Source organism: Orycteropus afer, unplaced genomic scaffold, assembly GCF_000298275.1.
Source record: "Orycteropus afer afer isolate SDZICR_OR568_19922 unplaced genomic scaffold, OryAfe1.0 scaffold00362, whole genome shotgun sequence".
NCBI lineage: Eukaryota > Metazoa > Chordata > Mammalia > Tubulidentata > Orycteropodidae > Orycteropus > Orycteropus afer.
The window spans coordinates 2,446,211-2,458,557 of record NW_006921949.1 but is presented as its reverse complement, the minus strand read 5'-3'; the positions used below and the strand labels follow the sequence as shown (position 1 = coordinate 2,458,557).

The 12,347-nt window shown below is 39.5% G+C and overlaps 1 protein-coding gene across 1 annotated transcript in view; it reads left to right on the top strand.

Moving 5' to 3' along the window:
* The window catches only part of TRIM23 (tripartite motif containing 23), a 92,275-nt gene that overhangs the window by 32,181 nt on the left and 47,747 nt on the right, over positions 1 to 12,347 (top strand). The window contains exons 3-5 of the mRNA XM_007952859.2: positions 4,665 to 4,786; positions 7,875 to 8,153; positions 8,725 to 8,907. Coding sequence (XP_007951050.1) covers positions 4,665 to 4,786; positions 7,875 to 8,153; positions 8,725 to 8,907 — 584 coding nt within the window. The remainder of the gene's footprint in view (positions 1 to 4,664; positions 4,787 to 7,874; positions 8,154 to 8,724; positions 8,908 to 12,347) is intronic.

The window sequence follows — 12,347 nt, the reverse complement described above, 5'->3', positions numbered from 1 at the left end:
TATAGAAGTATTATAAATGAATTGTAGGAAATTTGAAAATAATAGAAAAGTACAAAGAAGGAAAATATCATTTGTGATTCGCCTTCTAGAGAAGAATACGGTTAATGTGAGAGATCATGTTGAGCGTTTTCTCAATATGAATATCATATCAAGAAGAATATCGATAGTTATTTGTGGTAGGTACTAGTACTGTTCACTGATGTTTCCATTCCCTCTCTGCTATCCATATGGTAACATTACACTTTTTATTTTCTTACCCACCACTCGCCTATCAGTTTGTTGTACTGTGGTGCTCGTGTATTGCTGTGAGTCTGAGGTTATGCCACTGGTATTTCATATACCAGCTGGGTCATGTATGGTGGACAGATTTTAGGTGAGCTTGTAGACAAAGATAGACTGATAGGAATGAAGGGGCCATCCACTTTCAATGAACTGGCTATGAATAGCAGTGAAACACTGTCTTATATACTACTGGAAAACTTTATGAATAGCCCTGAAACATTGTCTAATACAGTGCTGGAAGATGAGGCCCTGAGGTTGGAAGGCACTGAAAATATGACTGGGGAAGAGCTGCTTCCTCAAGTAGAGTCGGCCTTTATGACATGAATGGAGTAAAACTTTTAGAACGTTCATCTGCTGATGGGGCTTGACTCAAACTGGGAAGAAACAACTGGAAACATCCATTAATACTTATAATGTGGAATGTATGAGGTATGAATGTGGGACAATTGGAAGTTCTGCAAATTGAAATGGAATGCATAAAGATCGATATCTTAGGTATTAGTGAGCTGAAATGGATTGGTATTGGCCATTTAGAATCTGGCAATCATATGATCTACTATACCAGGAATGACAGATTGAAGAGGGATAGTATGGCATTCATTGTTAAAAGAAAGAATGTTTCAAGATCTGTCTTGCAGTGCAGTGCTGTCAGTGGTAGGGTAATACCCATATGCCTACAAGGGACTACTTTTGTCAAATTTACACACTAACCACTGAAAGAAGGATGAAGAAATTAAGATTTTTACCAGCTTCTGCAGTCTGAAATTGACCAAACATGGAATTGTGATATATTGATGATTACCAGTGATTGGAATGTGAAAGTTGGAAACAAAAAAGAGTCATCAGTAGGTGGAAAATATGGCCTTGGTGATAGAAATAACACCGGAGATCTCATGATAGAATTTGTAAGACCAATGACTTACTCATTGCAAATACCTTTTTTCAGCAACATAAATGGCAGGTATACATGTGGACTTTACCAGATGGAATATACAGGAACAGATCAACTACATCTGTGAAAAGAGGTAATGGAGAAGCTCAGTATCTTCAGCCAAAACAAGGCCAGGAGCTGACTGTGGAACAGACCATCAATTGCTCATGTGCAAGTTGAAGTTGAAGCTGAAGACAATTAAAACAAGCTGATGAGATCCAAAATGTGACCTTGATTATATCCCACCTGAATTTAGAGACCATCTGAAGAATAGATTTGACACATTGAACACTGTGGTGGTTAAATTTGTGTGTCAACTTGGTTGGGCCTGGTTGAGTGGCTGGGCAGCTTTATGTACCCATGATGAGACTGGTAATGAACTCCATGGTGGAATCTACTGTGAGCAGCTGAGTTGCTGTCTTTGGGTGTGTGGTCTTTTTTCCGTATATAAGAAACAGCTTTGGGAATGGTCTCCGGCTTATGGCACCCTTGAACCCTGCATGTAGCTGTGCCATTGTTCAGCAGTCTGCCATGCTCTGCCGACCTTGGGACTTTTAATGGACTTGAATTAATGGCCTGCCATTACAATGAAATTTTGGTAACATTGGGACTGTGCCATTTTATTTGTTGACCTTGGGCTTGTTAGCCTCAGCAACCAGTAGCTGCCTGGGTAAAGAGATGTCTCTAGCTTCAGTGGGCTGGGAGCAAGAGGAAGAGTGAAGCCCAAGGTTGATGGGCTTTTACATAGCCCCTAGAGCCTTGCACTTGGAACTCGGACTTCTGGCCTCCCGAACTATAAGAGAATAAACTCTTGTTTGTTATGGCCATTCCATTTGTGGTGTATTCCTGTCAGAGTGGTACTAGGTAACCAGAAAAGGCTTGTTAGTCTCAGCAGCCAGTAGCTGCCTGAGTGAAGGGATGCCTGTAACTTCAGTGTGCAGAGCTGAAGTCCAAGGTTGAGGGGCTTTCACCCAGCCCCTAGAGCCTGGCACTTTGAACTCAGACTTGAAGCCTCCAAACTGTGAGAGAATAAACTCCTGTTTGTTTAAGTGATCCCATCTGTGGTATATTTCTGTCAGAGTGGGACTAGGTAACCAGAACAAACACCAGTACTGAAAACCAGACGAGAATGGAATGACATCAAGAACATCATACATGTAGAAAGTGAAAGGTCATTAAAAAGTCAGGAAAGGAAGAAAATCCCAAAATGGATGTCAGAAGAGACTCTGAAACTTACTCTTGAATGGAGAGAAGGTAAAGCAAATGGAAGAAATGACTAGATAAAAGCTGAAGAGAAGATTTCAAAGAGGAGTTCAAGAAGACAGAGTTAGTTATTACAATGAAATTCGCATAAGACCTAGAGTTAGAAAACCAAAACCATTTATCAAGGTGAAAGAACTGAAAAAAAAAATTCAAACCTCGAGTTGCATTATTGAAAGGTTCTATGGGCAAAAGAAGGAGTTTTAGTGGGGTGGTGCCTAAGACACTTGACGGCTAACCAGAAGCTTAGTAGTTCAAACCCACCAGTTGCTCTGTGGAAGGAAGATGGCACAATCTACTTTCATAAAGATTTACCACCTTCTGAACCCAGTGGAGGATGCTCTGGGTCAGAATTGACTTGATGGCATTGGGTTTGGTTTTTTGGTTTATGGGCAAAATATTGAATGATGCAGGAAGCATCAAAAGACGATAAAAGGAATATCCAGAATGACTGTACAAAAAAGAATTGGTTGATGTTCAACCATTTCAGGAGGTGGCAGATGATCAAGAACCAGTGGTACTGAAAGAAGAGGTTGAAGCTGCATGAAGGAATTGGCAAAAAACAAGGCTCCAGGGATTGACTGAGTAAACATTGAGATGTTTCAACAAATGGATGCCATGCTGGAGGTACTTATCTATGCCAAGAATTTGGACAGCTATCTGGCCAAATGACTGGAAGAGATCCATATTTGTACCCATTCCAAAGAAAGGTGATGCAAAGTAATGTGGAAATTATGGGAGCTCTGGTCGTGTAGTGCCTAAGGCATTTGACTGCTAACGAGAAGGCTGGCGGTTCAAGCCCACCAGCCACTCCTTGGAAGGAAGGTTGGGCAGTCTACTTCTGTAGAGATGTTACCTGGGAAACCCAAGGAAGGGTCATTGTGAGTCAGAATTGACTCGACGGCAGTGAGTTTGGTTTTGGTTTATCATCAATATCGCATGCAAGTAAAATTTTGCTGAAGATAATTTAGAATTGGTTGCAAAAGTATGTTGACAGGGACTTCCAGAAATGCAAGCTGGATTCAGAAGAAGACGTGGATTGAGTTTCTGATGTCAGGTGGATCTTGGTTGAAAGCAAAGAATAGCAGAAAGATGTTTGCTTGTGTTTTATGGTCTATGCAAAAGCATTTGACTGTGTGGATCATAACAAATTATGGGTAACACTGAGAAGAATGAAAATGAGAACTCCAGAACACTTAATTGTGCTCAAGAGGAGTTTGTCCATAAAGCAGGAAGCTGTAGTTCCAGCAGAACAAGGGGATACTGCATGGTTTAAAATCAGGAAAGGTGTACATTAGGAGCATATTCTTTTGCCATACTTTTTTTATCTGTATGCTGAGCAAATAATCCAAGAAGCTGGCCTGTATGAAGAAGAATGCAGCACCACGTTTGGTGGAGGACTTATTAACAACCTGTGTTATGTGAATGACACAGCCTTGCTGGCTGAAAGTGAAGATGGTTTGAAGTACTTACTGATGAAGATTAAATACTACAGTCTGCAGTGTGGATTTTACCTCAATTTAAAGAAAATAAAAATCCTCACAACTGGACCAATAAGCAGCATCATGATAAATGGAGAATAGATTGAAGTTGTCAAAGATTTCATTTTATTTGGATCTACAGTCAGCACCCATGGAAGGAGCAGTCAAGAAATCAGATGTCATATTGCACTGGGTAAGTCTGCTGCAAAGGACTTCTTTAATGTTTTGAAGAGCAAAGATGTCACTTTGAAGACTAAAGTGCACCTCATACAAGCCATGGTGTTTTCAGTCACCTCATACGCATGTGAACTGGTTAATAAATAAGGAAGATCGAAGAGGAGTTGATGCTTTTTGGTTGTGGTGTTGGTGAAGAATACTGAAAATACCATGGACTATGAGAAGAATGAACAGATCTGTCTTGGAAGAGGTGCAGCCAGAATGCACCTTGGAGCCAAGAATGGCCAGACTTCGTCTCATTCACTTTGCTCATGTTGGCAGAAAGGACCATTCCCTGGAGAAGGATATTATGCTTGGTGAAGTGGAGGGTCAATGAAAAATGGGAAGGCCCTCTGTGAAAATGGAGAAAATTTGAATTGTTAAAGTTTAGATGTTATTATTGATTAAACTGTATCACTTAGCAATTATTATTGAAACATCAGGTGAAATAATTGATATTCTATTGTGTTAAATTTAGTTATTTTATATTCTAGGAGATTCAGGAGTTTGGGGATTAAAAAAAAATTTTGCCTTATTGGAGCTTTTAGAACGACTGCAGAATGGACATATTGGTCAGTATGGAGCTGCGGAAGAAGCCATTGGGATATCTGGAGAGGTATTGAATGAACTTGGTGAAATATTTATGAGCATGATTTTTTTTCTTTTAAAATATTTGCCATTATAAGCACAATACAGCTACACTTAATCCAGCAGGCATATTCCTAGAAATATAACTTTTTATAACATTACAGTTACATTGCATTTCTGAAGGCACCAATATCCCCAAGATAATAAGAAAACAACACTTGAAATTCTCCTAAAGTGTTATGCTAAGTTATATTCACATACAACTTTGACTCCTTGTGTCAATTCTGTGAAAGGATAAAGTGAAAGAATAATAGGATTAGAGAAAAGTAGAAAAGAATGTGGGAGTTATATTAGAATAGAACAAAGGAAAACAAACTGCCATTAAAGTCGATTGTGAACCATAACAACCCCCACTGGGGTCCAAGGCAGTAAATCTTTACAGAAAAAACAGACTGCCTCATCTTTCTTCCACGGAATGCCTGGTAGGTTTGAACCACCTGCCTTTTGGTTACCAGCCCAATACCGTAGGCAGTACACCACCAGAGCTCCACATTAGAGTAGAGGATACAAAAGAAAATTAGTCAATAGCAAAGCACAAGGAAAGAAAGAACTAGTAGGACCTCCAACTTGAATAATAGAATTGTCCCTGGATAACTCTATGGAAGAGGCCATTTTATATAGAGATGAAAACACTAAAGATAGCAGTAGCTGCTGAGAGAATTACTGCTATTAAGTTTATCTTCAAGAAAAGGTTAAATTCCATGTAAGATATACTTTCTTTATCTGGAAAGGCAGATGTGTAGTAAATACTAGAAAGAAATCCTTCACATAGGTTAAAATACATTGCTGGCACTTAACATTGCTGGCATTTAACAAGAGTTACCGGTATTTGGAAAATACTGCCTTGGTGATAGAAATAGCGCTGGAGATCACATGATAGAATTTTGCAAGACCACTGATCGCCCTCCAAGTAGTTGATAGTGGTAGTTGGGCACCATCTAGTTCTGCTTGTCTTGTGGTCATATAGGCTGAGAATCACATGGACTGCCAGTTCCTTGGACTAATTGTTTCCATGCATCTTGGGTTATCTTCATTCTTTGCTCTAGACAGGGAGAGACCCATCATTGCATCTAGATGGCTGCTTGCAAGTTTTAAGACCCCAGTTGCTACTCACAAATAATAGGATGTAGAACAATGTTTTCTTGTAGTATGTTAGGCCAATTGTGCTTGATGTCCCCTGTGACCATGGTCCTGAGCCCACAGGTGCAACTAACTAGTCCCTCAGGGTAGCTGGCTGTGGCCAAGAAGCCAGCACAATTTTGTCCCTTGTCAGCTCTACTGTACACGCAGACATTCTTACAGCACATACAGCTACGCTTGTAGAAATGTCATCTGCCAACCCTATACGTGGTAGTAATTGTTTCTTTTATAAATTATGCTAGAGCAGCTGGATCTCCACATGCAAAAGAATGAAGCTGGGCTAATGCCTCATAACCTTATACGAAAATAAACTCAGAAAGTATCCAAATGTAAGACCTAAAACCATAAAACTCTTTAGAAGTCAACATGGGGGTATTGCTTCAGGACCTAATCTTCAAGTTTGTATTGATTGTATGTTTAATGTAATATTGAATGGCACCATTGTATTTTTAAAATTTTGTATTTGGAAAAATTTATACTAATTCTTTCCCCTTCCAATTAAGACTTCCTAAAAGCTGGCGGTTCAAACCCACCAGCCACTCCTCGGAAGGAAGGTTGGGCAATCCTACTTCTGTAGTGATACTGCCTCGGAAACCCAAGGAGGGGTCGCTATGAGTCAGGGCTGACTCGACGGCAAATAACAACAACAACAACAATATTTAGGAGGGAACTCTGGTAGCGTAGTGCCTAAGGCTTTGACTGCTATCTAGAAGGCTGGTGGTTCAAACCCACCAGCCACTCCTTGGAAGGAAGGTTGGGCAATCTACTTCCATAGTGATACTGCCTCAGAAACTGAAGAAGCGGTCGCTATGAGTTGAGTCTGACTTGACAGCACATAACAACAACAACAGTATTTAAAAAATATTTTCAAAACATTCTAGGTTATTTGGTAATTTTTTAAGCACCTGCAATGTTTTTTGATAATTCATGAAATAGAAATAATATTTGTTGTTGTTGTCATGTGCCGTCAGGTTGGACCCGACTCATAGCGAGCCCTCCTTGGGTTTCCAAGGCAATATCGCTACGGAAGTAGGTTGCCCAACCTTCCTTCCAAGGAGTGGCTGGTGGGTTTGAACTGCCAGCCTTCTGCTTAGCAGAAAAGTACATTAGGCACTATGCTATCAGAGCTCCTGAAATAATATTTAGAAGCTTGTTGTTGTTTTATGTGCCGTTGAGTAGGACCCAACTCATAGCGACCCCTCCTTGGGTTTCCGAGGCAGCCTTCTGGTTACAGTCAAGTGCCTTAGGCAGTAGGCTACCAGAGCTCCTATTTAGAAGCTTAATATAGGTTTTATTATTATTTTTTTTGTTTGCTTAAATTAGTGGTTTTCAACAAAGTTTGTTCAAAAGACTCACAAGTGACGCTCTAGAAAAAATACACATGCCCAGGCTTCATCTACAATCTTTTGTAATAAGAATTACCCAGATTGAAATCCAGGCATCTGTTTTTAAAAACTTGACAGCTAATTCTGATGTACTTCTCCCTACCTTTATATAAATAATATTTGTGCTTCTTTCATTTTGTATACATCTTCATGTCAAGTAATATTTAAAGTAATGGATATGTATATAATACTAGATTTTTTTAGTCTTAAATAAAGGTATTTATCATGTACACATAAGGAAGTACACATAAAGTGAGAGGATTTGGTGAATGTTATCTGCCCTGACTCTGATTCTATGAAAATAGTTTTAACTTTGGCCTCAAATTCATAGCATAAATTGGTAATCGATCTTGGAAATGAATACTTTCTCATATGTGTACCAGGTGATCTTTGTACTTAGTTACCATTGTGTTTTTATGCATTAAGGCTGGTCAGTAAAAGAAAAAAGCGTTATGGGGTTTTATGTTTTAAAATATATCATGTTATAATGGTTAGTGTTCAGTTTTAAGACATTAATCTTTTGTTTGTCAGAGTATCATTCGTTGTGATGAAGATGAAGCTCATGTTGCATCTGTATATTGCACTGTATGTGCAACTCATTTGTGCTCAGAGTGTTCCCAAGTTACTCACTCTACAAAGACATTAGCAAAGCACAAGCGTGTGCCTCTAGCTGATAAACCTCATGAGAAAACCATGTGCTCTCAGCACCAGGTGCATGCCATTGAGTTTGTTTGCTTGGAAGAAGGTTGTCAAGCTAGCCCACTTATGTGCTGTGTCTGCAAAGAATATGGAAAACACCAAGGTCACAAGGTATGATTTTAATTAAATGAATAGTTATTTTACCTACCCATCATTTGTTTTCTCTGCCCTCATTCTAGCTAAAAGTAGGGATTGAAGAAGAATTAAATGGTGAACAAGTTGGGATTGGTAGCATGAAAAGAAATGAAAGATTTAATTTCTAAATATCACAACAAAAATTTCAGAGAGGCCTTATAGTTGTTTCTTTACTGAAAAATAGCTTTCTAGCAGGAAACAAGAGTCTTTTTGTGTATATGATTCCATAATGTATTGTTCTGACAGTATTGATATTGATTGATGAACTGTTAACATAGGATACAGTTTTACAAATAGTCTGTTGGTTTCTTTTCTAGTGATAAATGGACTCCGAATTTTAAAGTTATTTGTTTGTGGGATAAATTACTTACTTATGAAAGGTTCAAGAGGAATTAGTATTTTTTTACCTTGTTAAGCTTTGTTTTTATAGATGTAGTATAAAAGCCACTGTCACTGATGCTTTTTTTAAAATTGGAGTTTAAATACTTTTTAAAATGCATTGTTATTCAATACTATTATTTTTTTTCTATAATGTTGTGTTTTTTAGCATTCGGTGTTAGAGCCAGAAGCTAATCAGATCCGAGCATCAATTTTAGATATGGCTCACTGCATACGGACCTTTACTGAGGAAATCTCAGATTATTCAAGAAAATTAGTTGGAATTGTTCAGCACATTGAAGGAGGAGAGCAAATAGTGGAAGATGGAATTGGAATGGCTCACACGGAACATGTATGGATTTTTTTTTGTTAACCTTAACCTTCTTCATTTCCTTCTTAACCTTTTATCCTTCTAAGAAGTATTTATTGAGCAATTACATTCTGTCGGTACTGCATTAGTTACTGGAAATAAGTTTTTAAAAAATGTCTCTGGCTTTATTGAACTTACAGTCCATCATGGAGGAGAGGCAGTTTAAAGTGTGGTTAACAGTTTATTTTGTGGGGAGGAAGTACAGAGTGCCTGCATAGTGTTTAAGAGAGGCAACAATTTAGGTAAGTCAAGGTAGGCTTCCTAGAAGTGATGTCTAAATTAGAATTTTTTAAATTGTGATATATGTATATAAACCAAACATTTGCTGTTTCACCATGCTATGCATGTTTAGTGATATTGTGTTAATCATTTTTTACAACTATCACTTTTATCTGTTCCCATATTTTTTTCATCACTCTTAATACGTGCTCAATGTCTCCTAAGCAGTGAATCCCTCTATCTCCCTCAAGTTCCTCTTGACCTTGGCAATCTTAGGTCTGTCTACTATGTAACACATGGGGTTACCATGAGTCAGAATGGACTTTATGGCGGTAACTTATTTCATTCAGTATGCTGTTTTCAGGGTTTATCCATGCTGTAGCATACGTCAGAATTTAATTTATTTTTATGGCTAGGTAATATTTCATTGTATGTATATATCACATCTTTTGGTAGACATATAGGTTGTTTTCATCTTTTGGCTATTATGAATAGTTCTGCAGTGAACATTTGTATACATGTGTCTGTGTTCCAGCTTTTAGTTGTTTGGGTATCTACCTAGAACTAGAATTGCTGGATTGTATGGTAATTCTAAATTAACTTTTTGAGGAACTGCTAGTGTTTTTCACAGCAGTTGTACCATTTTGCAATCCCACCAGCAGTGGATGAGGATTCCTGTTTCCTCACATTCTCACTGACATCTATTTTACATTTTTTTTTTTTAATTGTGATTTGGGTGAAAATTTACAAAGCAAATTCACTTTCCATACAGCAGGTCACATACACTTTGTCTCATGACATTGACCACAATTCACTACAACGCAACAGCTCCCCTCCCACTTCCTCCTGACAGTTACCTTTTCCCTGTGTCCATCCCTCTATGTACCCCTGCCCCCTGAGCTGTCTGCCTGTGTGTAAACAGCCCTTCTTTCTCCCATGATTATTCTCTCCAAGGAGTGTATTTACCTCAGGTAAATGTTCAACTCCTATGCCTGTCTTTTGCTTGGCTGGAAGCCACAGGTGTGGGTACAATTCTAGACCTGAAGCGCAGTTAGGGGCCATAGGCTCAGTGGTTCCACCAGGCTCTATTAGACCAACAAACCTGGTCCTCCTTTTTTTTTCCAAATGCTTTTGAGTTTTATTACACATTGTTCTCCCTGTCTTTCCAGGGTCTCCTACATAGATCCCCCTGCAAGTGGTTGACATTGGTAGCTGGGCACCATCTAGTTCTTTTGGTCTCAGAGTCGTATAGGCTGAGGATCGCATGGTGTCCCAGTTGCTAGGACTAATTCTTTCCATGAATCTTTGATTTTCTTCATTCTTCTTTGTGCTAGACGGGAGAGACCCATCGTTGCATCTAGATGGCTGCTTGCAGGCTTTTAAGATCCCAGTCGCTACTCGCCAAAGTAGGAGGTGGAACAGTGTTTTGTGTAGTATGTTATGCCAATTGAGTTTGATGTCCCCTGCGACTATGGTCCCGAGCCCACAGGTTCAACTGCTCGGTCCCTCTGGGTAGCTGGCTCTGACCAAGAAGTGAGTACAACCTTCCCTTTGTCAGCTCTACTATACACCTGGGAATTCAGATCATACAAATACACTTTTTAGGACCATTGTGTGCCAGCCCTATACATGGGTACACTCCCCATTTCATAGACATACCTAATAGTTCAGCCTGTCCATCCGTCTATCCCCCCATATAACCATGGTTGCCTTCACTGACAGTGCAGTACTGTAAGTGCAGAAGGGTTTGTTCTGGTTACCTAGTGCAGCTCTGACAAGAATATACCACCAACGGGATGGCCTTAACAAAGAGGCATTTATTCTCTTATAGTTCGGGAGGCTAAAAGTCTAAGTTCGAAGTGCTATGCTCTAGGGGCTGGGTGAAAAACCCTCAACCTTGGGTTGCATCTCTGCCTCCTGCTCCCGGCCCACTGAAGCTGGAGGCTTTTCTTCTCTTAGCTGCTGGCTGCTGAGGCTGACAGACCCAAGGTTGAAGTAAGAAGGCACAGTCCCAATGTTACCAAACCACATGGCAGGCCATTAATTTAAGGCCATTGTAAGTCCCAAGGTCGTCAGAGCATGGCAGTCTGCTGAACAACGGCACAGCTACATGCAGGGTGCAAGTGTGACATAAGCTTCCACTGTGGAGTTGATTACCAGTCTCATCATGGGGAGTACTACATCCAGCTGCCCAGCCATTCAACCAGGCCCAGCCAAGTTGACACACAAACTGAACTACCACAGAATTCATCTTTGTTGTCTACACCTCCCATGTACCTCTCTCTGTCTTCCTCTTCCTCAATGCCACCATGTTGATCACTCACATTTGGTACACTGCCCTTCTCTTCACCCAAATCAATACTTATCTCTACCTAGCTAACAGTGTTCCCTCCCCTCCCCTCCCACCCCTGGTAACCAACAAAGAAAATTTCCTTCCATTGATAAACCTTTTCTTGACTTTTACAAAAATGGACTAATACAATATTTGTCTTTCTGTGATTGACTTACTTCACTCAGCATAATGTCCTCCAAGTTCATCTACGTTATGCGGTGTTTTGCAGATTCTATGTTATTCTTTAGGTTTGTATAGTATTCCATTGTGTGTATGTACCATAGTTTGGTTATCTGTTCCTCAGGTGATGGGCACTTAGGTTGTTTCCATCTTTTGTGCTGCAATGAACATAGGTGTACATATGTCTGTTCTTGTCATGGCTTTCACTTCTTTAGAATATACACCTAGTCATGGAATGGCTGGGTCAAATGATATTTCTCATTCCAACTTGTGAAGGAATCACCATATTGCTTTCCACAGTGGTTGTACTATTTTACAGTCCCACCAGCAGTGTATGAGAGTCCCAATGTCTCCACATCCTCTCTAGCATTTATTTTCTATCTTGTTGAACTATGCTACTAGTGCTGGAGGAAGATGGTATCTCATTGTTTTGATTTGCATCTCTCTAATAGCTAATGATCGTAAGCATTTCTTCACGTTTGTTGGCCGCCTGAAGATCCTCCTTGGTAAAGTGTCTATTCATGTCTTCTTTGTATTTTTTAATTGGACTATTTGTCTATTTATTATCGACGTGTTGGAGTTTTCTATAAATTTCTATAAATTCTAGAGATAAGTCCCTTGTCAGATATGTCATTACCAAATATTTTTTCCCAATCTGTAGGTTCTCTTTTGACTCTTTTGGAGAAGTCTT